The sequence below is a fragment of the Nicotiana tomentosiformis genome, chromosome 11 (genome assembly GCF_000390325.3).
Source record: "Nicotiana tomentosiformis chromosome 11, ASM39032v3, whole genome shotgun sequence".
Classification (NCBI taxonomy): Eukaryota; Viridiplantae; Streptophyta; class Magnoliopsida; order Solanales; family Solanaceae; genus Nicotiana; species Nicotiana tomentosiformis.
Genome location: NC_090822.1, coordinates 15905816 through 15932788, shown reverse-complemented (window position 1 = coordinate 15932788; position 26973 = coordinate 15905816). Strand labels below are relative to the sequence as shown.

At 38.2% G+C, this 26973-nt stretch overlaps 1 protein-coding gene and 1 long non-coding RNA gene across 3 annotated transcripts; one reads left to right on the top strand and one right to left on the bottom strand.

Moving 5' to 3' along the window:
• LOC104097653 (uncharacterized methyltransferase At2g41040, chloroplastic) lies at positions 1-26973 on the bottom strand. 2 transcript variants are annotated; one of them, XM_070188097.1, is made up of 8 exons: positions 26617-26973; positions 25640-25740; positions 25416-25556; positions 21964-22045; positions 2345-2538; positions 2116-2227; positions 1234-1338; positions 1-353 (listed from the first exon to the last, which is right to left on the bottom strand). In XM_070188097.1, exons 1-8 carry the CDS (start codon positions 26785-26787, stop codon positions 225-227), a joined length of 1035 nt encoding a protein of 344 aa, XP_070044198.1. In that variant the 5' UTR covers positions 26788-26973; the 3' UTR covers positions 1-224. The 2 variants fall into 2 exon arrangements, with proteins under 2 accessions (XP_070044198.1, XP_070044197.1); XM_070188096.1 differs by having other exon boundaries at positions 26605-26969.
• On the top strand, positions 8710-9095 carry LOC138900706 (uncharacterized). Its single transcript, XR_011411895.1, has 2 exons — positions 8710-8831; positions 8869-9095. It is a non-coding gene; the product is annotated as an uncharacterized lncRNA (long non-coding RNA).

Here is a 26973-nt window from a genome sequence, read left to right as displayed (position 1 = left end):
TTAAGGGAAAGTACTAGATATATATATTACATGTGTGCTCATATGCTATTTTAATGTCTAGTTACATTGTTTTACCAGCAGTGGTATTCACAGTAAAGAATGTGCTTTAACTGCCTGAATCAACTTATCTATTTACTATTATCTACAGAGTTGAGATACATTGCACAGCGAGTACAAGAATATATACCAAAACAGGGAAAACATGAGATTTAACACGCCAAAGATCAGGGTTTTTGTGCAGAAAACATGATGAAAGAATTCTGAACTTTACTGGTATAGTTGATGAGACCACAGGTTGTCACCAAGTCTTCGATCTCCTCTCGAGTAAAATAGCTGTAGGTTCGTCCAGCACTCTGCGATCAAAAGGAAAGTTATGTTCATATCTCTGACAGAAATAACGATCACATAGTTCTACTTTTATAATCACGTAGAGCCAGCTCTGACAAAGCAATGTGAAGCATGAGACGGAGCCTCATTCCACTATCCTCTTGAACAATATTTTTCCGGCTTGTCATGTTGACAGTTAGACTGGCTTGAATTCAGAGGCAAACTCAAGATTTGAAGGTAGTGGGGGCACATGAGTCGATTGCTCAACCAACACGCCCATCAGACTTTTGATCTTAAGGGTTCCAAGCAAAATATATGATCATTTTTAACATATATACACATATATATATCTAGAACTTTTGCTGAGGTAAACGAGGTCCACTGACCCCTCTACTCAAAACGTAGGTCCACCTTTGGGCTTGATGATCGTATTGGCATTTTTTGGTTAGTTTCGAGCAACTTCTAATATAGGTAAGTATTCTAGTGGGAACAAAGCCGAACAATTTTTTGTTGTCTTTATGTGTTGGCAACTAATTTGTACTCTTTAACCAATATAAAGTAAGATGGTAATTCTTCAAGTATAAATCATAGCAAGCAAAATGAGACCAATTACCAGGTCTTGAATATTCTGTTTGCAGGTTAAGCCCAACCATACCCTCCCAAATCAAATTTAAACAAAGAGGTCGGGGTGTTCATTTTTGAGTTGATTTAACTTGGGATATTTACTTGGGCAAAAATTGTAAATTACTAGGGTTCTAACTTCAAATGACAACAATCAGGTAGTTTTTTTTTTTTTTTGGAATAGTGTAAGCCATTGTAAAAGCTGATAACCAATTACTATCACGCGAAGTATAAAAGGGAGAAAAATAAAGAGTATAAGTTGAATAATCACAAAACGAAATTCACCTGCTCCAAAGCCCTGAATATCGTCGGAGCTGAAGGATTAACTCGAAGAAATGTAGTACCAACAAACACACCCCCACTACGCAAAACCCGGTTGATTTCAGCAATCTGGCAGAGAAATAACAGCATAATCAACTGTAAACTCAACTTCATTCATTGAATAAATCATAAAACTTCAGTGAGCAACAAAGAATTCAACCAAAACTATGCGACAACAAGACAAATTATAAGTTTACGAATTAGTGTAGAACTAATAACTATCAAATACCAATGTTAGAACCAAAAGCAGCATGCAATCAAAACGTCCACCACCAGGTGCTCAAGTTTCCTGCAACTAACTCTGTCACCAAATATTTATCCACTTCAATTTTCTGCCCTTAAAATGAGCTCACATTTCTAGCGAAACTTTCCTTTATCAGATTCCTAGGGTTCGGGGTTGGTATTCTAAAATAGTACTCCCTTTGTCCCAATTTAGGTGATACTCTTTCTTTTTTACTCTATACCAAAAAGTGAGACCTAAATTAATGTTAGTGTGGGGATAAGTGAGAGACATAAATTAATAGTATACAGATAAGTGCTTGATTCAGATAACCTCTAGTCTTAAAAACACCTAATTAACCTTAAAAGACAAATTATTAACCACTCACAAGGTAGGGGTAAGGTCTGTGTACACACTACTCTCCCCAGACCCCACAGTGTGGGATAATTCTGGGTATGTTGTTGTTGTTGTATTGGAATGGAATGGAATGGCAGGATAGAGCAGAATAGATATAAAGGATTTGTATAGCTGACCCTGACTAGTTTAGGATTGAGAAGTAATTCATTATTAAGTCGAGAAGTACAGGTTAATTTTGCCCAAGAAAAACTAAAATTTAAACAACTTACTGCATTGGATGGAGATGGCCAGCAATGCAAAGCAGCACCTGCATGTACAGCATCAATTGATCCGGAGAAGAACGGTAATCTGGAAACATCTGCTCTTACAAGAGCCAGATTGCTGCAAATTTTAATAGAAGAAGAAATTCAATAATATATTTCTTGTCATAAGAGACAATTCCCAACTAATGAGACTTGCAATAACTTGATATCCTATATTGGGTAGAATATCACTTACGAGCTTAAGATACTCTCATCATTCTTTATGAAATCATAACACTGGCGAAGCATGTTTTCAGAAAAGTCGAGTGCGATGACTCTTGAATAGGTCCCAGATTTGGCAAATTTCCTGGAAAATAACCCACTCCCGCAGCTAACGTCTACAAGAACACCACCTTCAGCAACTTTAAAATATTCCTGAGCCATCTTAAACTGCATTTAATATCAAAAGGCCAATCCCACAGTAATGAGCCATCAGTGGACTATACCTATCCATGAAACTTTGAATACAGAGTTGCTATAGCCGGGTGACACTAATACCATGCATTAATGTGATAATAAGGCCTTATGAAAATGATTGGATTGTAAGGAATTTGGGTTTTAAGTGCATAAATGTGGATAAAAGAAATAATCTCAGCTGAGATGGTGTTGTCGAGCCATGTTAAGTTTGCGGTGGCATAGGATCACCCGCGAGTATGTGTGCAGTAAATACATTCAGTAAATTAAGTCCTCAGAAAGATTATTGCACGTTCGAGGACAAACATATGTTTAAGATGGGGAGAATGTAACGACCTGACTTGTCGTTTTAATAATTTACACCCCGTTCAGCCACTAAAGGTCTCGAGCAGCTTCGTAATATGTATTATGACCCGCGGGTGTGGTCGAGTTTGATTTTTGGAAGATTCAGAATTTAATTGAAAGAATCATTCTCATTTTGAAGCTTGAAATGAAAAGAATTGACCGGAGTTTGACTTTTGAGCAAACTACTCCGGAATAAAATTTTGATGATGTCAATAGCTTGATATGGTGATTTCAGACTTAGGCGTGTGTCCGGAATTGGATTTGGAAGTTCATAAGACAATTCACGTATTTTGGCGAAAGTTGGAAAAATAGAAGATTTTTTGAAAGTTCGACCGAAGGTTGAATTTTTGACAACCAGGTCGAATTTAAATTCCGGAAATTGGAATAGCTCCATTACATCATTTATGAATGCAAAATTTTAAGTCATTCCGGATTGATTTGATATGTTGGATGATTTTCAAACTCATAATTGAAGTCCCGTGGGTCTCGGGTGGATTTCGGATGGTTAACAGATCAATATGGACTTGAAGGATTTGCCATGCAGAAGCGACTTGAGCAGAATCTGATGAAGAAGGCTGCAGAAGCGACCCTTTATGCAGAAGCGAGCCATGGCGTCTCACCTATGATTCTCGCAGAAGCGGAAATTCTTCCGCAGATTCGAGGGTCGACTGGGTAGTGCGCTTCCACATAAGCGAGTTCTGGCTCGCAAAAGCAACTCAGCAGATACGGCGACTCATTCGCAGGTGCGAAACTAGGCAGAATGTTAAGGACCAAAAATGGTCCTTTCGTCATTTTCGATCGGGTGTTTTGGAGCTCAGTTTTGGGCAATTCTGGAGGGATTTTTTACAAGCCTGGTTGGGGTAAGTGTTCTATATGGTTATATTCATCATTTAATTCGAGTTTAATGGATGAAATGGTGATTTTTGTAAAAACTTTTCAAAAAACAGGAATTCAAGATTTTGAGGACGATTATTTTGTTGAAATTCGATAAAATTGGTATGGTTGAACTCGTATCGGAATGGGTGTTCGGATTTCTTGACTTTTTAGAATAAAGTTTTAAATCGACGTTTTATTATCTGGAATTATTTACGATGAATTTTAATGAAGTTATACAATTAATTTCGATAGATTTGAGCGGTATGGAGGTCAATTCAAGCAAGACGGCAATTTTGGAATATCGACATAACTTCAAAAGGTAAGTATCTTGTCAAACCTTGATGTAATGACCCGACCGATCGTTTTGAGTGTATTAGCCATGATCCCCAATTTAATACTTTCCCCGTACCTTTTTATGCTTATGTGACTTGCCGGGAGGTCTTGTTTTTGGTTTCAAAGTGTTTTGGGACACTTAGTCCCTAAAACGGAAGTTTAAGTGTCAGGATTTTGACCGTAGTGGGAAATGTGTGAAGACGACTCCGAAATGGAGTTTCGTCGGTTCCGTTAGCTCTGTTGGGTGATTTTGGACTTAGGAGTGTGTCTGGACTGTAAATTTGAGGTCTGTAGCTAATTTAGGCTTGAAATGGCGAAAGTCGGATTTTTGGAAAGATTGACCGGGGGTTTGACTTTTTGATATCAGGATCAGATATCGATTCCAGAAGTTGGAGTTGGTCCGTAATGTTGTATATGACTTGTGTGCAAAATTTGAGGTCAATCGAACGTTGTTTGGTATGATTCGGTATCGTTTGTAGAATTTGGAAATTTTGAAGTTCATTAAATTTGGATTGGAGGGTGATTCATGTTTTGTTGTTGTTTTACATGTTTTGAGGGATCGACTAAGTTCGTATGGTATTTTGGGACTTGTTGGTATATTTGGTTGAGGTATCAGGGGCCTCAGGTGTGTTTCGGATGCTTAACGATTTGAATTCTGACTTAAGCAAATGGATGAAGCCTTCTGACATCTGGTGGTTTCGCACCTACGGTGGGGAGACCGCAGGTGCATACTCGCACGTGTGGATGAAGGAGCGCAGAAGCGGGAGTTGAGTAGATGGCAAGGGGTCGCAGGTGCGAGGGCATTTCCGCATCTGCTAGCCCGCGAATGCGCTGAAAGCTCCGCAGATGCGCTCGAAGCTCCGCAGATGCGGAGAGTGAGATGGAGGGGAAGATAGTAGAAGCGGACCTTTGTCCGCAGGTGTGCACACGCAGGTACAACCAATTACTGGACCCAGTCCCTTAAGTCATTTCCGCACCTGCGAGTGAAATTTCGTAGGTGTGGCGTTGCAGGTGCGACAATGGGTCCCCAGATGCGGAAGAACTGGACAAAAAATGGGATTTCGAGGGTTTGATTTCCATTTCGATTTTGGGACTTTAAGAGCTCGGTGTGAGGCAATTATTTGAGGTTTCATCAAGAAGATTGTTGCGGTAAGTGATTCTAACTCGTATTGGACAATATTTCATGAACCTATTGCTATTTTCGTCATCTAATTAGGGATTTGAGTTGTAAATTTGGGAAAAATGATAGAACTTCATAGGCTAAAATTTTGAGTTTTGGAAGGTGATATGAGGTTGGATTCGAGTAATTCTTGTATGGTTGGACTCGTGAGTGGATGGGTGTTCACATTTTGTGACTTTTGTCAGATTTCGAGAAGTGGGCCCGGGGGCCGATTTGAGCCTATTTCGGATTTTGGCTTATAATTTCGTGTTTTCCTTGTGGAATTGATTCTTTTAGCCTATATTAATTATATTGTACTTCTTGTGGCTAGTTTCGGGGCATTTAGAGATTGATTCGAGGGGCAAAGGCATTTCAGAATAGGATTATTTCGGGGTTTGAGGTAAGTAATAGTTTTAAATCTGGTATTGAGGGTATGAAACCCCAAATTTTGGTATGATGTGATTGTTTGGGAGGTGACGGGCGTGCGGGCATGTACCATGGGGGATTGAGTCTTGGTCTGTCCCGTAAGACTGTAAAGTCGAATAACTTATTGTTAATTACATGTTCCCTCTGTCTTCTAGAAATTTGACTACTATTCATGTTAGAAACCATACTTAGGCCATATGATATCATTGTTGGGACCCGTAACAGTCGTCTACCTATTGAATTAACTGTTATTTGCTGTCTTGAACTCAGTTACATTTTTACTTACATGTCATATCTCTGTTTCCTCTTGTTTCCTTGTTGATACTTGTTATTATCTCTTTCGCACTGAATTGTATGATTTCTAAGAGCCCGAGAGGCTGGAAAGGTTAGTGACTAGGACCGGTCAAACTACACAACATACAAATGGAAATGGAGATATTAGTAAGTTAAACATTCACAAATAACTAAATAAAAATGATAATATTTAAACATAGATAGAAGATATTACAGTAATAGGTTGGGTAAAGCCACGCAAACTAATTTCGTGTTACAAAAAGAGTTTCGACAATATAAAGATGGATACAGCTTCTATACTTAGTTAGAATATGACCATATCTTGTGATGCTACGGTGATATTTGAAACATTGAGTAAATCACACTCCATCACTAAAAAGTAATGATAGTTTCTTTGACGTTTCTTCCATTACTTAACAACATCAATTTCAAGAAACTTCTCATAATTAAGCTTTAGTTCATCCAGATTTAAAAATCTTGATTTCTAGCATTACAAGCACATTCACTCTCAAACATTTTGAATTTCTAGGTTACAATAGGTTGTAATCTAATATGAAAAAATAGAAAATACAATTTCTTAATTAAAAAGTACGAATGAGGAGTACTTTTTTATCAAGAACAAAGTAAAAATACTTAAATCGAATATTTTGGATTTCTTTCGTTTAGATTGACTTCTTTCTTCACTTGATGTATATAGAATAGTAAAAGGCTAAAAACAGTTGCTCCATTTTGACTATTTACATAATGATCATAGAGCTTGTACAATTTATTCCTCATTATTCTTTCTTCTCTTATGCAGAAATAGGATCCCCTTAGAGTAACAAAACCTTGGAGCAACGGTAAAGTTTTCGCCATGTGACCTATAGGTCACGCGTTCGAGCCATGGAATGGAATGCCACTGATGATTGCATCAGGGTATACTGCCTACATCACATCCCTTTGGGGTGCGGCCCTTCCCCGGACCCTACGTGAATGCGGGATGCTTCGTGCACCGGACTACTCTTAGAGTAACAAAACCTAAAACATCGCAATTTGAAGCGAGGATCACAGATTGCTCCAAATGCATGTACTACACTATACATACTATAGTTATTTATCAAACTTCACACACATTCTTGAAGTCATTCCCTTAATAACTGCATCTTCATTATGCGATTTCTCCTTCAACATGCATTCAATTCTCCAAACTCGCACCAAAACAAAATTGGAACCGAAAATTTAAACGAGAAATCAAGTTAGTTATATCATGAAAATGCTCCAAGAATTCACATATACTCTCTACTTTTCTCCATTGACCAGATGTTGGGCAATAAACATAATTTCTATCAATCAATTGTATACTAGCAAAAGTCTTTCATACTAAAATGCAATCTCAAGCATCAAGTATGTTGAGTTCCATCTAGTTGACATATACAACCCTAAACCAAGATTTGTTTCAATTCCAACTTGCTTAACACATAGCTCAGATTTTCTATTCTATCATCGCATCCTTTGACATACTTATAACTTTCTTTAATTCTAAATAGGGCATCATTAGTTGTTTTTACACCTTTTGAACAATAAACTTTAGAATATGAGAGCAATAAACAATGAAAGAACTCACCATCAAATAACTAGTTCTTTTGCAAACTAAGATGCCCTTTTGAAATATTTTGCATGTTATCAATTATTAATGGAATTATCCAAAGTGATCGATATATACCCAACTCTTCCAAACGATCATATATAGCTTCAGCCAATTTCACTGTAGTATGAGGAGGAATCAAATGACAAAAATTCAGAATTTTATCATCCACATAATAGGCCGTTAAACAAAGATACCCTTCAGAATTACTTTGTTGTCCAGCAATGAGTTGTCAAACAAACTCTATTAGAAATCTTAGCTAAGGCTTATTTAACTGTTTCCTTCTCACTAAAATACACTTCTTGACACTTCTTGACAACCCGCAATTGGCTTATTTAAATCTTAGCTAAGGCTTATTTAAGTGTTCCTAGGAGGCATTATTAAATTCGAACTTATATAATTTGTCCAAACTCGACTTCCATCATATTCAACAAAAGAATATGGCAAACCTTACATGATGATGTTGTTCACAGGAAGCCAATTGGCATATTTTCTTGATTGTATTTTACCTTGTTGATCAATAAATGTTTGACCCAAATCATGATATGAAATCTTTTTATGTTAGGTATATGATGATGTATATGTGATGCGTCATAGTTTGTACTTGTCGGTCATGGAGTTGAACCAGCCTTATATTCTTTATGACACCATTTACATATTGCTCTATCAACTCTATCTTCACCTAGGCCAATCTTTTCGAAATAACCAAACATACAATTTTACCTACTTGGGTTCTTCTGTTCAAATTCTGCATGTTTGTGTTCACCTCTAAACTAAGTTCATGTTTAATATTTTCATGATTAAATAAAGGACTGAGTTGGGGCGTTCGCGGGCCAAATCCATTTTGACGGCTCTACCCATAAATGAAACTTAGAAATTAGGATTTATGCCTCTAAACCAGCAACAGATTTGCTCCATCTAAGTTGTTCACCTATTTTCTAGTTTAACTATGCTTCAATCCAAGGCAAGTTGGGATCGACTATATGAACCCCCACTAACCATATTTTTACATTTAAGTTCATCACAAGTAGAGTCGTCAAAATGGGCTTGGCTCGTGAAGCGGCCCAACCAATACCTTTATTTAACTAGGGTTGGGTTAAGGTTTCATAGTCCCCTTTAGATGTGAGGCTATTAAGCCCAAGCGCTGAACTGATCCCGTCACGTGAGGCCGGAGGAAAAAAAACCCAAATCAATTAAATAAAAAGCCCAAAAGTGATTCAATGGATTAAACAAAAAGGCAGCCCAAAAGTGAATTAAACAGAAAAAGGAAGAAACGAGGGTATTAATGATTTAGTCTTTTAGAAATCATATTCGTAATTTGTTTTCTTCTTGCGCGGCTGGTAACTGCAGCTCCTTGCCCCTGTTCTCCATTTCTCCTCGAGACTTGGTAGTCAGACGACCTCTTCGTCGGTTGTTGATGCTCCTTTAACCACTAAGATAATAGTTCACTTATTAAATCTTGTTGGATTTAGAACTCTTTTGTTAGTTCTCCTCCTCCATTTCAAATAGTTGACTTTGGGATGTCAGATTTATTTGTATTCATACCAGTGAATGTGAATGTGATGTCGATTCTGTTTAATTAGTAGATTATTTTAGTTAAATGGGATATGAGCAATTTTTATTTTTTTTTTAACTTTGTTTCCGTCTATGTTTGAACATGAATTTTACAGTTTTCTTGTTTATTTTATTACAGGAAGATCAATGGATTGGATGATCATGCAAATAGTAAACATAAACCTAGTCTGGGGATGAATCAGCCTGGAGAATCTGAACAGAAAAAACAGAAGCAGTTAACATCGAGTGATTGGGTTTATTCACAAAGATTTGTAATGGTAAAGATGGAGTTGAAAGGGCAAAATATGTAACGGTTGTCATGAAGAATATATGGTTGGTTCAACTACGGAGCACAGACCCACAGAATAACTACGGGGCATCACATTCACATCGCCATATTCCTAAATGTAAACAAATTTCATATCATGATTTGGTTTAAATGTTTATATATCAACAAGATAAATTGCAGAGTCTAGAAAAATAGACCAATTGCCTTCCGGTGAAAAGCTTGCTGAAGTTATCTTTAAGCATAATTATTCATTCTTTTGTTGAGCAAGTTGGAATTAATTCAAAATATTGGTATAATGTTGGATGTGTCAACTAGATGGAACTCAACATAGCTGATACTTAATAGTGCACTTCAGTATGAAAAAGCTTTTGCTAGTCTACATTTGATTGATAGAATTTATACTTAATTTCCAACATCCAATGTCAATGTCAATGGAATAAGTCAGAGAAAATATGTGAATTCTTAGGGCCTTTTCATGAGACAACTAACTTAATTTCTGGTTTGAGTTATCCAACCTCTAATTTCTTTTTTATGCAAGTTAGGAGAATTAAATGCATGCCAAAGGAGAAGTCGATTAATGAAGATGTAGCTATTAAGGGAATGGCTTCAAGAATGTCGAAGAGGTTTGATAAATACTTAAGTATGTATACTTTGATTCTCCAAGGTTTTCTTACTCCAAGATGAATCCTACTTCTGCATAAGAGCAAAAAGAATAATGAAGAATAACATGTACAAGCTATATGATTATTATGTAAACAATCAAAATGAAATAACTGCTTCTACTATTTTGTGTACGTCAAGTGAAGAAAGAAATCACATCTAAACGACAGGGATCAGAATTATACGATGCAAGTAATTTCACTTTGCTCTAGATAAATAAATTAATGTTAAATTTGTTGTAGATTGGTACTTTTTAATTAAGCAATAATATTTCTTATTTCTTTTTATTATCCGCATTTAACTTAATAGGAATTTAAAATGTTTGAGAAATTTGCTCAAAGCGCTAGAAAGCCCGACTTGGACCTTCATTTGTCCGAACAAAGATTAACTATAAGAAGCTTCTAGATATGAATATTGTTAAGTATTGAAAGGAACATGAAAGAAAATATTCTAACGTTTCAATGATGGCGTGTGAAGTATTCAATGTTCTAATTACCACCGTAGCACTAGAATCGACATTTAGACTGGTGGTCGAGTTCTCACTATGTATAGAAGTTGTATCCATCATGAAAATGTTAAAACTCTTGGTATTACACAAAATTGGTTGCATGGCTTTACCCAACCTATTACTAGTAATATTTTCTATCAAGGTTTATATATATTATTTTTTATTTAGTTATTTGCTAATATTTAACTTATTAATATGGTAATATGTTATTGTAGATGAACAAGAAGCCTTATATGCGACTGACTTTTACCTTCCACTAGTGGCGGAGCCAGGATTTTCATTAAGGGGAGTCAAAATATAAAGAAATAAACTTACCAAGAAGTCAAGGGGTGTCATTATATAATATATATACATATTTTTAAAAAACATTATCGAGCTATACAGTGTAATTTTCCGGCTTTGGTGCATGTGGCTCCCCCACTGCCTTCCACGGGATATCTGTCTGCCCCTCTAAGTCATGTGTTCTTTCCTCCAATAATTTTTTCCTGAAATGCTGATTAAAATTCTTGAATGCCCACCACTGAATTCTCGGTTGCTTGCAAGTCATCTCCTTTCTCACTTTACTCTTACGCTTTATATCCTAGACCACCAACCTGCAGTGCTTCTCCTAGAATGACCTTACAGTCCTTACATACGGCACATATTTCTCTAGTTTAAACCATACCAAATTTCTTAAGCAATTAACATAGGAAAAGGAAAATCACGGTAGTCTAGTTGGTTGGCTATTTAGAACTTCCACCTTGTTGACGGGGTTCAATTTCCCACGGTTTGATTCCCACATTGTAATCCCCTCCCCGATTTCTCCTTCTCCTTCTCCTTCTCCTTCCCCTTCCCCTTCCCCTTCCCCCGTGTATAACAAAAAATTTAAAAAGAATTATCATTAAATAAATTATTGAGGCAAACATATCCCGTTTCCAAAATTTTGCACTAACATTAAACTTAGAAATAATTTCAGAGACCTCCCCTCGGATTTTGCTCCGCAACAATAACTTTTGATTTTTCTTGTAATAATTCTTTTAACCTATTTATCACTAATATAAAAAATTGCAAACTAAATCATTTACCCTTCTAACTTTTATTTAATTAATCTTGTAAACATATTTTTAAAATATTCTTAAACTTCAACAAGTGCTATTTTAAGTAGTTGTTTTTCAAAGTTCAAATATCCCAACTCAAAATCAAAAACGAAAAAACCCTATATTATTTCCCAATCTTCTTGAACAATCCAATAGCTAGCGGAGGAGGATAGACTTTAATAAGGAAGACTTTAATAAGGAAGACTTTCATACTCATGGGCACAGCATTTGGAGTATACTTGAATCAAAACTATGTCATTCTAAACTGCAACAAACTCATTGAAGAAGTCGCCTTTGTTAAAGCCGTTTTGCTTGAATAGACATATTGCAAACCTAAGAATATCACTCAACAAGATCAAGTCTATGTTAACTCTGGTGGGGATCATGTCACACAAAATCTAATGGGGGAGTATCAAATCTTCTTTTTGTTTCATTTTTCTTTATGGTTGTGGTTAGGCTTAGATTTTGGTCTTTAGATTTATAATTTCTACGCGAATCAATATGCTTTCTTCTCGTAATTAGTCCTAGTCTGTTAAAATTGAACTTCATGGAGTAGTATTTTGACTTTGTCATTGATCAATTTGATTACCCTGAAAGTGGTTTGCGTAGATGTGAAAAGGAAGAAGAACATGGATGACGACCGCAAATATATGGGAGGACTTCCAAAGGAAGGAAATTAGGTTTTTACTCTTAAAATTTTTTATTAAAGGAGATTCATTAAAACAAATTAATAGGAGGTTAATGTTTGAAAAGGGCAAATCAGTTAGTTTCTAATATTTTACATTAATGATAAATAGGTTAAAAGAATTGTTACAAGAAAAATCAAATTAAGGGAGGTAAGCGTGATATCATAAACTACAAGGAAGGAAGGAAGAGTAATATCATAAATTACAAAGGAGGTTACAGAGCCAAACCTGAGCGGAGGTCTCTAAAATTATTCCTTAAACTTTTTTCTCTATGAGTGCTGCATTATAACTCTATCTTCTTTATCTCTAAATTAGTCGAACAACTAAATTGGGACAAAAGTTAGTAATAACTTCAATGGTTTTTGTTAGTTTACAGATATGTATATTGTAGTCTTGTCCCACATTAGAAGAGGAGTAATATCTCCTTGTAGTGTATAGCTATAAATAGGGACCTCTTGTATTGTATTTATCATCCAATATCAATAACATATTTTCTCCCGTGCCTTCTCACATGGTATCAGAGCATTAGTGAGAAAAGATCGTTGTGCGTCATTCCAGCGTTAACCGGGAAGAAAGAACTTAGTCATCGTGCAATTTTTCCGGTGATCTAAGGCTTGTCTAAGTGAAAGTCACTTTTTGTCGGTGTTGTGCTAAAACCAACACCACCACGAGGTAGATCACCCTCCGACTACCAACCCCTAAAATTTTATCCGGCAGAAAAGTCGTCACGCTCCTCCACGCGCCGGCAACAACTTTTCCGGCGAGGGTTCCGACCACTTTCCGGACATTTTTTCGCGAAGCTTCTTCAGGACAGTGTGTTCTCCTCAAAATTCCGAGCCTACCCATCTAATTCAAATCAAATTCCGGCACTTTTATATTTTTCCGGCGTGAATAGTGACCTTTTCGGCCATTTTTTGAAAATATTTCTTTAGGACAGCTTGCTCGCAAAGGAATTCCGAGTCTATCCATCCTGGTTACGACAAATTCCGACAACTTTGGAATTTTTCGGCACAGAACAGTGCTCTGTTTTCCTGCTGTAATCAGTGTTTTTCAAGCTATTTCTTCAGTTTCCTCACAGTAGTTACTTATTTCCATTATTTCAAGTTAACCCTATTACTACAAATTGTAGCGACATGGGAACCGATGCTTTGAATAGTCGGATGGTTTCTTTAGCAGAGTATATTGAGTTCCTTCAGTATAAAGCACGTAAGCAGACATCTTCTGAGATAGCTTCTGTTGTTCAAACAGGTAATAGTGTGACTTGTTTCTCCCAATCTTCATCCTCTAAGTCTTGGGTCATTGATTCAGGTGCATCAGATCATATTTCTGGTAACAAATCTCTTTTTACTACTATTTCGTATTCTTAATCTCTTTCAAAAGTCACAATGGCCAATGGGTCTCAAACCATGGCAACTGCAATAGGTCAAGCAAGCTCACTTCCTTCCTTACCTTTAGATTCAGTCCTTTATGTTCTCAATAGTCCTTTTAATCTCATAATTGTTAGTTGCTTAGCCAAATCACTTAAATGCGCTGTTTTATTTCTTGATGACCATGTTTTTATACAGGAATGCATTACGGGGCGGATCATTGGTACCGGGCGTGAATCAAACGGACTTTATTACCTTATCCTTGCTAAATCACATGGACTCACATCTTGTCTTCCTTCTACAACTTGTCCTGTTACTGATTCACCAGATTTATTACATAAACGATTGGGACATCCCAGTTTGTCAAAACTTCAGAAAATGGTATCTGGTTTATCTCACTTGTCGGTGAGTCATGTCAGCTCGGTAAGCATACCCGCTCCCATTTCCCTCGACGTCTTGATAATCGAGCAAAGTCACCTTTTACTTTAGTCCATTCAGATGTTTGGGGTCCTAGTCGGGTCAGTTCCACCTTGGGATTCCGCTACTTTGTCAGTTTCATTGATGATTATTCCAGGTGCACTTGGATATTTTTGATAAAAAATCGATCTGAGCTGTTTTCTATTTTTCATACCTTCCACGCTGAAATTCAAAATCAATTTGGGGTTTCTATTCGCACATTTCGTAGTGATAATGCCCAAGAGTATTTGTCTTCCCCATTTCAACAGTTTATGAAATCTCATGGGATTATTCATCAAACATCTTGTCTATACACATCTCAACAAAATGGGGTAGCTGAAAGAAAGAATAGACATCTTATTGAAACTGCTCGTACCCTACTCATACAATCTCATGCTCCGTTGCGTTTTTGGGGGGATGCAGTTCTTACATCTTGCCATCTTATTAATCGTATGCCATCTTCAGCTATCCAAAACCAAGTTCCATTCTCTGTCATGTTTCCCCACTTACCTTTGTTCTCTCTTCCACCCCGTATCTTTGGAAGCACTTATTTTGTCCATAACCTTACTCCAGGAACAGATAAGTTAGCTCCTCGTGCTCTTAAGTGCGTATTTCTGGGTTTCTCGAGAACACAAAAGGGGTATCGATGCTACTCTCCTGACCTCCAGCGGTACCTTATGTCCGCTGATGTTACCTTCTTTGAAACCCAATCATACTTCACAGGTTCAGGTCATCACTTAGATATTTCAGAGGTACTACCAGTTTCATCTTTTGGAGATTCAGTCACTCCAGCTCCACCACCTATAGCTCCAGTTGTAGCTTCACCACCTATAGCTCCAGTTTTAGCTATACCACCTAGAGCTCCAGTTGTAGATCTATCACTTATAGCTCCAGTTCCACCACCTACAGCTCCGATTGTAGCTCCACCACCTATAGCTCCAGTTCCTCCACATAATCCAGTTCAACCTTCTGCAGCTCCACCACTCTTGACTTATCATCGTCGTCCACATCCAGCATCAGGCCCAGGTGATTCACGCCCCGCATCAGATTCTGCACCTACTGCGGACTTGTCTCCTCTTAGTCAACCAATTGCACTCCGCAAAGGTGTACGATCCACACTTAATCCTAATCCCCACTATGTCGGTTTAAGTTATCATCGTCTGTCGTCACCACATTATGCTTTTATATCTTCTTTGTCCACTGTTTCTATCCCTAAGTCTACAGGTGAGGCACTATCTCATCCAGGATGGCGACATGCTATGATTGACGAGATGTCTGCTTTACATGCGAGTGACACTTGGGAGCTTGTTCCTCTTCCTGCAGGTAAGTCTACTGTTGGTTGTCGTTGGGTTTATGCAGTCAAAGTCGGCCCGGATGGCCAGGTTGATCGGCTTAAGGCTCGTCTTGTTGCAAAAGGATATACTCAGATTTTTGGGCTTGATTATAGTGATACTTTCTCTCCCGTGGCTAAAGTAGCATCTGTTCGTCTCTTTTTGTCCATGGTTGTTGTACGTCATTGGCCTCTTTATCAGTTAGACATTAAGAATGTTTTTCTCCACGGTGATCTTGAGGAAGAAGTTTATATGGAGCAACCACCTGGTTTTGTTGCTCAGGGGGAGTTTAATGATTGTGTGTGTAGATTGCGCAAGTCACTATATGGTTTGAAACAGTCCCCTCGAGCTTGGTTTGGTAAGTTCAACACAATTATTCAGGAGTTCGGCATGACTCGTAGTGTGGCTGATCACTCTGTGTTTTATCGGCATTCTGCTCCTAATCTGTGTATTTATCTAGTGGTTTATGTTGATGATATTGTTATTACTGGTAATGATCGGGATGGTATTACTAATCTGAAGCAACATCTCTTTCAGCACTTCCAGACTAAGGATCTGGGCAGAGTGAAGTATTTTCTAGGTATTGAGGTCGCTCAGTCTAGCTCAGGTATTGTTATTTCACAGCGGAAGTATGCCTTAGACATTCTTTAGGAGACTGGAATGATGGGTTGCAGACCTATTGACTCTCCTATGGATCCGAATGCTAAGCTTCTGCCTGGACAGGGGGAGCCACTTAGAGACCCTACGAGATATAGGAGGTTGGTTGGCAAATTGAATTACCTCACAGTGACTAGACCTGACATTTCTTTTCCGGTGAGTGTTGTAAGTAAGCTTATGGATTCTCCCTGTGATAGTCACTGGGATGCAGTTGTTCGCATTCTTCGGTATATAAAGTCAGCTCCAGGCAAAGGATTACTATTCGAGGATCGAGGCCACGAGTAGATTGTTGGGTACACAGATGCTGATTGGGCAGGATCACATTTTGATAGACGTTCTACGTCTGGATATTGTGTTCTAGTAGGAGGTAATTTGGTCTCGTGGAAGAGCAAGAAACAGAATGTAGTTGCTCGATCTAGCGCCGAAGCCAAATATCGGGCAATGGCTATGGCGACGTGTGAGTTAGTTTAGGTCAAGCAGTTGCTCAAGGAGTTAAAGTTCGGAGAAATCAGCAAGATGGAACTAGTGTGTGATAACCAAGCTGCTCTTCATATTGCATCAAATCCGGTGTTCCATGAGAGGACTAAATACATTGAGATCGACTGTCACTTTGTCAGAGAAAAAATACTTTCAGGAGATATTGTTACAAAGTTTGTAAAGTCGAATGATCAACTAGCAAATATTTTCACTAAGTCTCTTACTGGTTCTCGTATTAGTTACATGTGTAACAAACTCGGTACATATGATGTGTATGCACCGGCTTGAGGGGGAGTGTTAGTTTACAGATATGTATAGTGTAGTCTTGTCCCACATTGGAAGAAGAGTAATATCTCCTTGTAGTGTATAGCTATAAATAGGGACCTCTTGTATTGTATTTATCATCCAATATTAATAACATATTTTCTCCCGTGCCTTCTCACAGTTTTGTCTACAAACATGACAATCATTGTGTGAGAAAAGAGTTGGTCAAACAACTAAATTGCAATAAAAAGTTGGTAATAATTTTAATGGTTTTGTCTACGGACATGACATAATCATTGTGAGAGAAAAGAGTTTGATCTAGTGGCCAATACCTTCAACCTCCTATGTCCAACATTTCCTCAACGAAATGGCATTTTATTGTATCATGTTTTGTTTAACGATGCAAAATTTTTGCCAAAATTATCCCTTATCGTTGAGGGTAGGTTTAACTTTATCCTCCAAATATAACCATGAGCACCATGTATCCTCTAAATTTGCAAAAGTTGCAACATCCGTGAGAAAACTGATACTAACATGTGACATGCATGTGTAACTTTTCACCCCCAAATTAGTCCATTGCCCTCTTCTTCCAAAAATTGTTCAGCTGAAAATTACAACTTCCACAGTTCCGCTAGATTCAAACAAGATCCAGATCGCGGGCAAACACACTCATACAATTATGATAACTACCTACAACGACACAACTCCATATATGCACAAAAGCAATATATGTCCGCTTAAAAGCATGCAGAACATATATTCTGCATACCTATGGCATTTGGCAAGATCTCAGGAAGGCACATAGCACTAGTAATAGCTTCAGCAGAACAAAGCTTTAATATTCAAACTGAAAACAATATGATAGGATAATGGTGCTAGCACCCAGCTTGACCCCTAGTTGAGAAAGTCAGAGGTCAATACTTTAAAATGGCTTTATATCCACCCACCATGGGTGTGTTAGCGTTCAAATTGAAAAACAAAGTTAAGTGTAAGCATATGAGTTTCCTGAATTAGGTGGGGCTAACCCCAGTGGAGGAGAAGATGCGGAAAGTGAGGTTGATATGGTTCAGTCATGTGAAGAGGAGACGCCCAGATGCCCCGATGAGGAGTGAGAGGTTGAGCATCGTGGGGCCTGAGGAGAGGTAGAGGAAGGCCAAAGCAGAACAGGGTCAGGGCAGTGGGAGGATATTGGGGACACTTCTCAATCATGATGGGGTTGCACAAGGGATCAGCTCTTAGCATGTTCTTGTTTGCTTTGGCGATGGATGTATTGACGTGGCAAATGATATAGTGATGATTGATAAGACGCGAGGCGAAGTTAACGCTATACTGGAGGTTTGGCGACAGACTTTAGAATCTAAAGGTTTCAAGCTGAGCAGGTCTAAACCGAATACATGTAGTGCAAGTTCAGTGATGCACCTCATGAAGATGTCGTGCAAGTGATGCTTGATACACAAGTCACCCCTAAGAGAGAGTTTCAAGTATCTTAGAATCAGTAATTCAGAGTAACGGGGAGATCGACAAGAATGTCACACACTGTATTGGGGCAGGAAGGATGAAATGGAAGATTGCTTCTGGTGTCTTGTGTGATAAAAAAGTGCCACCAAAACTTAAAGGTAATTTTACAGAGTGGTGGTTAAACCGACTATGATGTATGGGGCGGAATGTTGGCTAGTGAGCTAGTCAAGAACTCTCATATTCAGAAGTTAAGAATACTGGAGATGAGTGTTGCTGAGATGGACGTGTGGGCATACTAGGACGGATAGGATTAGGAATGAAGTTATTCGAGACAAAATGGGAGTAACCCTCGTGGAGAAAAAAATGCGGGAAATGAGGCTGAGATGATTCGGTCATGTGAATAGGAGACGCCCGGGTGAGAAGGTGTGAGGTTGAGCATCGTGGGCCTGAGGAGAGGTAGAGGAAGGCCAATGAAGAATTAGGAAGAAGTAATAAGTTAGGACAAGGCGCATCTTCAGCTGACTGAGGACATGACACTTGATAAGAGGGTTGGAGATCGAGGATTAGGGTAGAAGGTTAATAGTAGTTGTGCGTACTTTCATTCCATTCCGGTAGATGTAGTATTACTCTGGTTTTGGCCTTCTTCTTGGATTTCTAGTATTATCTGGTGATGCTGACTCTGTTGTGACTACTTGCTCGAGTTAAGGGTCTCTAGGATACAACCTCTCTACCCGCACAAGGTAGGGGTAAGGTTTGTGTACACACCACCCTCCCCAGACCCCACGTGTGGGAATATACTGGGTTTATTGTTGTTATTGTTGTTGTCGCTTGCATGTTGTACACACAACCAACAAAACACCGTGATCTTAGGCATATTAGCAATTTTGCATATATTTTAATGTTACTTTACTCATGTTTTAACCGCTCTTTGATGCTATTTGGTGTTGAAAATGCCCAACATATGCTAATTATTGATTTTTCGACTATTTAAATTGTGTGGTGATTTAGGACGATTAGATTGCAAAAACATGAAAAGATGTTGCAGCTATAGGAGAAGAGGTTGATGCATCGCATGCAACCTAGCAAGCAATGCCAATTGAAGCACTAGTTAGCAATAAAGTTTCTAGAAGGCCTCCGGCACCTGGCCGCGTCAGAATTGAAGGAACAAGGTTGGATGCGAAGCATCGACCCTAGCATTCGCTGTTGGGAAATCCAAGGTGAAGTAGACTCGAAGCATCTATCTTATCATCAATCCCTGAAGCCAACTCGGATTGGGAAAAAGGAGAACTTTGCCCCACGACTATAAAGGAAAAACGCAGCTTTTAGGTCATCTAACACACTTGGAAATAGAGAAAATCCGTGGAATTCATCTTGAATTCATCTTTTTCCCTTCTATTACTTATTTTTATGTAGTCTTGGAAATTAATTAAGATTGCTACCATGACTATGCAAGGCTAAACTCGTTTATTCTGGGTTATGGTTTTACATGAATGTTGATATTCGAATATTGATTTGACGAGTTAATTTATCATATTGGATTGTTTATTCATATCCTGAGCCTAATTATTTTACTGCCTAGCTTAACAATGAAATACTAAATATGAATCTTGAGTTAACTTGAAAAAGGTAATTCTTGACTGCAATAGGATTAAATAGAGCGTGGTCTTGAACCTAGTCATTGGGGAATTGATTTGCGAATACAGATAGAAATATACCTATTTGTCGTGCTTAGCCAATTGTGCCAAAAATTATTAATGCGTTCTTTTTATCTCTAATCTCATAGAAATATAGGGTTTAGAATAAAATGAATAGGCGAGTAGAAGTTGTCAAATTTCTACGAGTATTATTGTCTTGCAGGTTAACAACCCAGATAAATTAATAAGTCGAGTTGATTGAAGAATTCAACAGGATTGTTACATAACCTTGACCCTGGAATATTATTTCTCATTGAATTCAACCCTTCGTGCTAAGTGTGCTAGTTAATTAGTTCTTTTTTTAATCGCAGCTCGAGTTAGTAGAATTAATTAAACAAATATCACTTTGAACTTGTTCTTGACTCGATAAATTAGAATTTGCTTGATTTAGTTGATAATTGATCACAAGTTTTCGTGGGAAGATAGAGTGCAAGTGAGGCTTGATACACGTGTCATCCCTAAGAGGGAAAGTTTCAAGTATATAAGATCAGTAATTCAGAGTAACGGGGAGATCGACGAGGATGTCACACAACGTATTGGGGCAGGGAGGATGAAATGGAAGCTTGCTTCCGATGTCTTATGTGATAAGAAAGTGCCACCAAGACTTAAAGGTAAGTTCTACAGAGTGGTGGTTAAACCGACTACGTTGTATGGGACGAAATGTTGGCTAGTCAAGAACTCTCATATCCAGAAGTTGAGAATAGCGGAGATGAGGATGCTGAGATGGATGCGTGGGCATACTAGGAGAGATAGGGCTAGGAATGAAGTTATTCGAAACAATGTGAGGGTAGCCCCGGTGGAGAAGAAGATGCGGGAAATGAGGTTGATATGGTTTGGTCATGTGACGAGGAGACGCCGCGGTGAGAAGGAGTGAGAGGTTGAGCATCGTGGGCTTGAGATGAGGTAGAGGAAGGCCAAAGAAGAATCGGGAAGAGGTGATTAGGCAGGACATGGCGCATGTTCAGCTGACCAAGGACATACCCTTGATAGGAGGATGTAGAGGTCGAGGATTAGGGTAGAAAGTTGGTAGTAGTTGAGCGTACTTTCCTTCCATTCCGGTAGATGTAGTATTACTCCGGTTTTGGCCTCTTCTTGGATTTCTAGTATTATCTGGTGATGCTTCAGCTTGGTTAGTTACTATCTCATTATTGCTTCATTTTTTTTAATGACTCTTTACTATTCTTATATTTCAATTTTACGTGCTGCTATGACTACGTGCTCGAGCCGAGGGTCTCTTGGAAACAGCTTCTCTACCTGCACAAGGTAGGGGTAAGGTCTGCGTACACATCACCCTTCCCAGACCCCCCGTGTGAAAATATACTGCTTTGTTGTTGTTGTTGCTTGCATATTGTACACACAACCAACAAAACACCGCCTCAGCTATCGATAACTTTTCGAGCTTAAATCAGCCACAGTGGCACACTAGTTCACCACCTACCTATCTAGGCAGTTTGAATCCGGTGGGAGTAAAAGTTTTCTCCGATAGAAAAGTAGGTAATGGACTGATTTGGGGTGTTAAGAGAGGTCGGTATTTTTTAAAAGTTTCAAGTGCAGTTGGGTGTTACATCTCTGTTAGTTTTCTAACAGATATCGGTGTTTTTGTTACTCGGACTAAAAATGCTCATTTTTTGCAAACTTAAAGGACAAATGGTGTTCAGTATTATATTTGGAGGACAGTTAAATCTATCCTCAAAGATAAGGGATAATTTTGGCCAAAAACTCCGTCAATGGAAAAGTTAATGGATAAACGACAACATTTCTTACATGTAGGAAGGTGATATATGTGGTTATTTCTAGATTAACATTTAGTCAACCAACCATAACGCTACTTAGATACATCTAATCTGAGCAATCAAAAAAGTTTTACCTCTTCATCAGGACCAGGAAAACCACTTAGGTTAAAGTTTTGACGCCAGCCTCTCTCATACAAGAATGAAACAACTGGACTCCTGGGAAAAATAAGAGCACCAGTAATTAGAAATGAACATCTAAAAAGAAATTCATATGTAGAGCCACTTACATGAATAAAGAAGAAAAAATTAATCTAACAAAAGAGATAAAGGTCACAAACTAAAAGCATGAATAAAGAGGTATACCAAACTAAATAAACCATTCATAAATCTACATATTTAACTGCAGTACTCGGGATCTGACAGTTGTAATAGAACAATGGGGTAAAAGCTAAATTAAGGTAAATATTTTCAACACTCCAGACCAGTAAGGCACTCCAGTAATAGAGAAGAAAAGCCTAACTAAACAAAAAAACAAATAGAAAAGAGAATGAAAAGATAAAAGGCTATTAACCCAGAGAAAGACATAGGAGGTAAGGGGCCGATAACAAATACAACAACAACAATCCAGTAGAATCTCATTAGTGGGGTCTGGAGAGGGTAGAGTGGCAGTTTCCAGAAGACCCTCGGCTCAACAGATGAGACAATAATATCATAAAAGAACAAAAGAATAAATCTGTAACAACAAAAGAAACCAGAAAAATAATAATCAGCATCGAAAGAGACAGCAAATAACCCCATACTATACAAAACGAGAGAAATAGTGCGCACACAACAAAAATCGCTAGCAGTCCTAGACAAAACTCTATCTGACTAACCGGTACAACGAGGGAAAACGCTCGACTACCCCCTAACCTACAACCCTAATGCTTGACCTCCAGACCTTCCTATCAAGAGTCATATCCTCGGAGATCTGAAGCCGCACCATGTCCTGCCTGATTACCTCACCCCAATACTTCTTAGGCCGCCCTCTACCTCTTCTCATACCTGCCAAAGCCAACCGCTCACACCTCCTAACCGGGGCATCTGGGCTTCTCCTCCTTATGTACCCGAACCATCTAAGTCACGCTTCCCGCATCTTATAGTCCATGGGAGCAACGCCCACCCTCTCCCCAATATCTTCATTCCTAATCTTATCCATCCTCGTGTGCCCGCACATCCACCTCAACATTCTCATTTCGGCTACTTTCATCTTTTGGATATGTGCATTCTTGACTAGCAACACTCAGCCCCATACAACATGGCCGGTCTAACCACCGCTCTATAGAACTTACCTTTAAAGTTTCGTTGGCACATTCTTGTCACACAGAACTCTAGACGCTAACCTCCATTTCATCCACCCCACCCCAATACGGTGTGTGACATCTTCGTCGATCTCCCCATCTCCCTGTATAATTGACCCTAGGTACTTGAAACTCTCTCTTGGGGATGACTTGTGAGTCGAGCCTCACTTCCACGTCCGCTTCCCCATCACGCCGCTGAACTCACACTCCATGTATTCCGTCTTAGTCCTACTCAACTTGAAGCCTTTGGACTCCAGGGCCTGCCTTCATATCTCCGGTCTCTCATTAACAAATTGCTTGCCACAAACTAAATAGCATTTGCGAACAACCAATTAAAGTAGAGAGCATAGGGCTTAGAAACTGATGCAGAACTGGAAGGAAATGATAAGTTGCATTAAGAAAGTAGCAAGTTCTGGGGGTATCAAAAGGCTATGATCTCAACACAAAACTGTAGCAGTGGAATGAGGACGTTTTTCGGTGCATACTAATTAATGATGCACACTATTTGCATATTATATTATGTTAATTGATGAAACTAGTGAAGTAATAAGCCAAAAGGTGGACCTGTGGGAAAGACTCTAGAAATTAAGGGCATTAAGATATAAAGATACACACACATACATACATACATACTGCAAATTTAACCCCCTTAGAAGGAAACTGTGAAGAGAGATTAGACTGAACTATAGCCCTAAGCACAGACAATTCAGTATATCATCTCCATCTTCCAAAAGGTTAGCTTGATAGATGAATATGTAACACATAAAATTGAAATAGGATGGGTGATATGGAGGAATACTATGGAAGTTATATGATAGGAAGATAACATACACAGTGAAAATCAAGTTCCATAGAGTAACAATATTATATGGGAATGAATGTTGGTCCTCTACGGCCTAACATATCCACAAGATAATTGTGGCCGAAATGAGGAAGTAAAAATGGCTATGTGGTTATACGAGATTGGACAAGCTTTGAAATGCTCACATCCGACAAAAGGTGGCATAGCACACAGAGGATAAATTAAGAGAAGTCGCCTTAAATCATTTGGTCAAGACCTATATAGACCTCCAAATCCACCTGTCTACAGGCAACAATATAGCGATTGAAAAAGAGACAAGGTAGACAAAAGTCTAACAAAGGAAAATTGTACCATAAGACAAAGTCTCTCGAAATCATTGCAGACTTAGCTAAGAAAAGATATAATTGAAGCAATGGTGATACTAGTTTTGTTGGAATTAAGGTTTAGTTGTTGTAACACTTGTAAGTCCAAGGCTTGTCCTATTAAAAGATAGAGAACCTCAGATTTTAGAGAACCTCCTAAATTGCGCTAAAAGAGATTTAGTATAAGAACGAAATGAGCTTAAATAAAGCGAAATAGATTTAGAAGATTCATACAGCCAACCGCAACTAGTTTAGGATTGAGGCATAGTTTATAGGTTTCAAAATTAGTAATTTTTTATATTAATAAGCCAAGAATAAAGGCTAAGGATGAGAGGACAGTTGAATATCTGCAAGTTTGTCAAAAGCTGATTCCTGTAACTTTGTAACTTTGTCAAAACTGATTCCGCAGTCTCTTATTTGTTATTACGTAGCACTTCCAGTGTAAGTAGAAATAATGAGAGGAGAAGAATTTCGAAAAAGAAAAATTATCTCCTTGATGCAACTTTTAGATTTTTGTGGGATTTACTTGAGTGCATGAGGTGGAGGGCTAAATCTTATGCAGCATACTACTATGTTTCGTGGACCTCTTCATTTTCGTCAACACGCACATGCCAAATGGGTTGGACACACGTCTCAATACTAGATAAGAAGCTTTTGAAACCATTTAAACTTGCTAAAATAGGAAGCACAGGTGCCTAATAGATACCACTGATAAATACTCACACCCCCATCCATGCAGTTAATTGGACATCAATGTTTTGTTTTTCACTTCTGTAATTAGTTTAAATATGGCAGGATTTTGACTCCAAGCTACTAAATGTAAATGTCTAAGGTCCATGCCTTGGATAGCTAACTTTGTAAAAGAAATAAACTACAGTTCAAACACAAAAACTTTTGCATATCTTGTGTCGTGTCCAAAAGAACAGGAAAATGCAAGAAGGAGGGATGAAACCTTAACGACTTCAAAGTACAGTCAACATCTTTAGGCAAATAGTTTCAAACCCCCAAAAAAACAGAGTAACAATCAGTACTAGAACTGGAAATGATTTAATCAAGCAATGACAAGAAACTTGATAAGATACCTGAATAGCTCAGTCCGAGCTGGTTTAGATTCACTGTATTCTTTTGTTCCAGAAGTAATAGTGAGATCAAGGTAGATATTTTTGCTCGAATATGACTTGTTACACTTTCTGCATTTGAAGCCTGATCGGTAGATTGCAGGTCTGCAAGTTTTAAATCCAAAGTCAAACAACAACTAGGCCACATATAGAAGCAATGTTATTATGCATTTTCTATCTGAACTTACAAGTTAAAACCTGGAGGACCTTTTCTCATAAGTGGTTCATAACAAATTGGGCAAGAGAACAATTCAGCTTCTGTAGCATCTTGAGCTGGAGTTCTCAATTCCTGAACAAGACGGGAGAATAGATTATACATTAACTGAAAACAAAAGGTAATGCATAACTCAACCACATTAAGTTTAAAACTTTAAAAGAATGAAAAAGGAAATCATGCGGCCAAAAAAAAACTCATGATTGTAACCATTTAATCAAGATGTTTATGTATCAACCAGCGAGGACGAGCTAAGAAATATAGCTATGTCCAGTTATCTTGATGTAATAATAGTTCAGCCAGATCAGGGGCGGATTTAGGCCTAAAATATGGGCACGTGAACCCATGATCTCTTTATCAAACTAGGTATTTTATGTACATTCTCTAGAATTGGTGTACTATTATCTATTGGCACTCATGCTCCAAAAAGGTTGAGTGGTGCACTTGGTTCAAAGCTAAGTTATTTAGCTTGAGGATCAATTCTCACTTAATACATTTTTTTCTCTTTTCTTTAATGGTGCACCCATGTTCTAAAAGTCTTAGATTCGCATCTGAGCCAGATAACAAGATAAACGTTTCAATTTAATTGTGTATCCAGGTGTCAATTTATCATAACTCAACATTCTGGTAGGGAGCGCTTCCCCCTCTAATGGGTCTTACGCTGCGCAAATCCCAATTAGTCGGGGTCAAATGGGAAACCACCACCCCAAAAAAAAGGAAACTCAGCATCCAATTGCATTCACACACTCATCATAAAAACTTAGCTCCCTAATTTAAAATATGGTCACAATTAGCATACATAGAGCAGCAACAATCATATGGTGCATCATCAGTCTATGATCATACAACTTAATCAAAATTGAACAGTTAAGTAATTTTAGCATATGAAAATAATAAGAGTTGAGTGACCATTTATGTCGGTAAAAAAAAGTCACAGACTTTTGCAATTACCGGTTCAACAGCAACAGCAGAGCTAGCTCTGATTCTTGAATTGAACCCACGAGAGGAAACCCTTGTAGGAACACGAATTCCTGAATTCAAAGAAACCCCGTGATATTTTGGAACCAAAGAACTATGATGATTTAAAGAAAATGAAGGGGAAACAGCAGCAGCAGTGGCCATTAATGAAATTCAGTGAGGGTTTCCTTGTCTTTTCTTACGACTTGACTTTCTTTGGGTACAGAGATATACAAATAAGCCTATGTAAATGGGTGTTTTCACAAGGGAGAGAAGAAGGGGAGGAAATTTTTGATGATTTTGATTCATATTTTATGAAGTAGGTATTTTGTTTGAGGATGAATCTTGGCC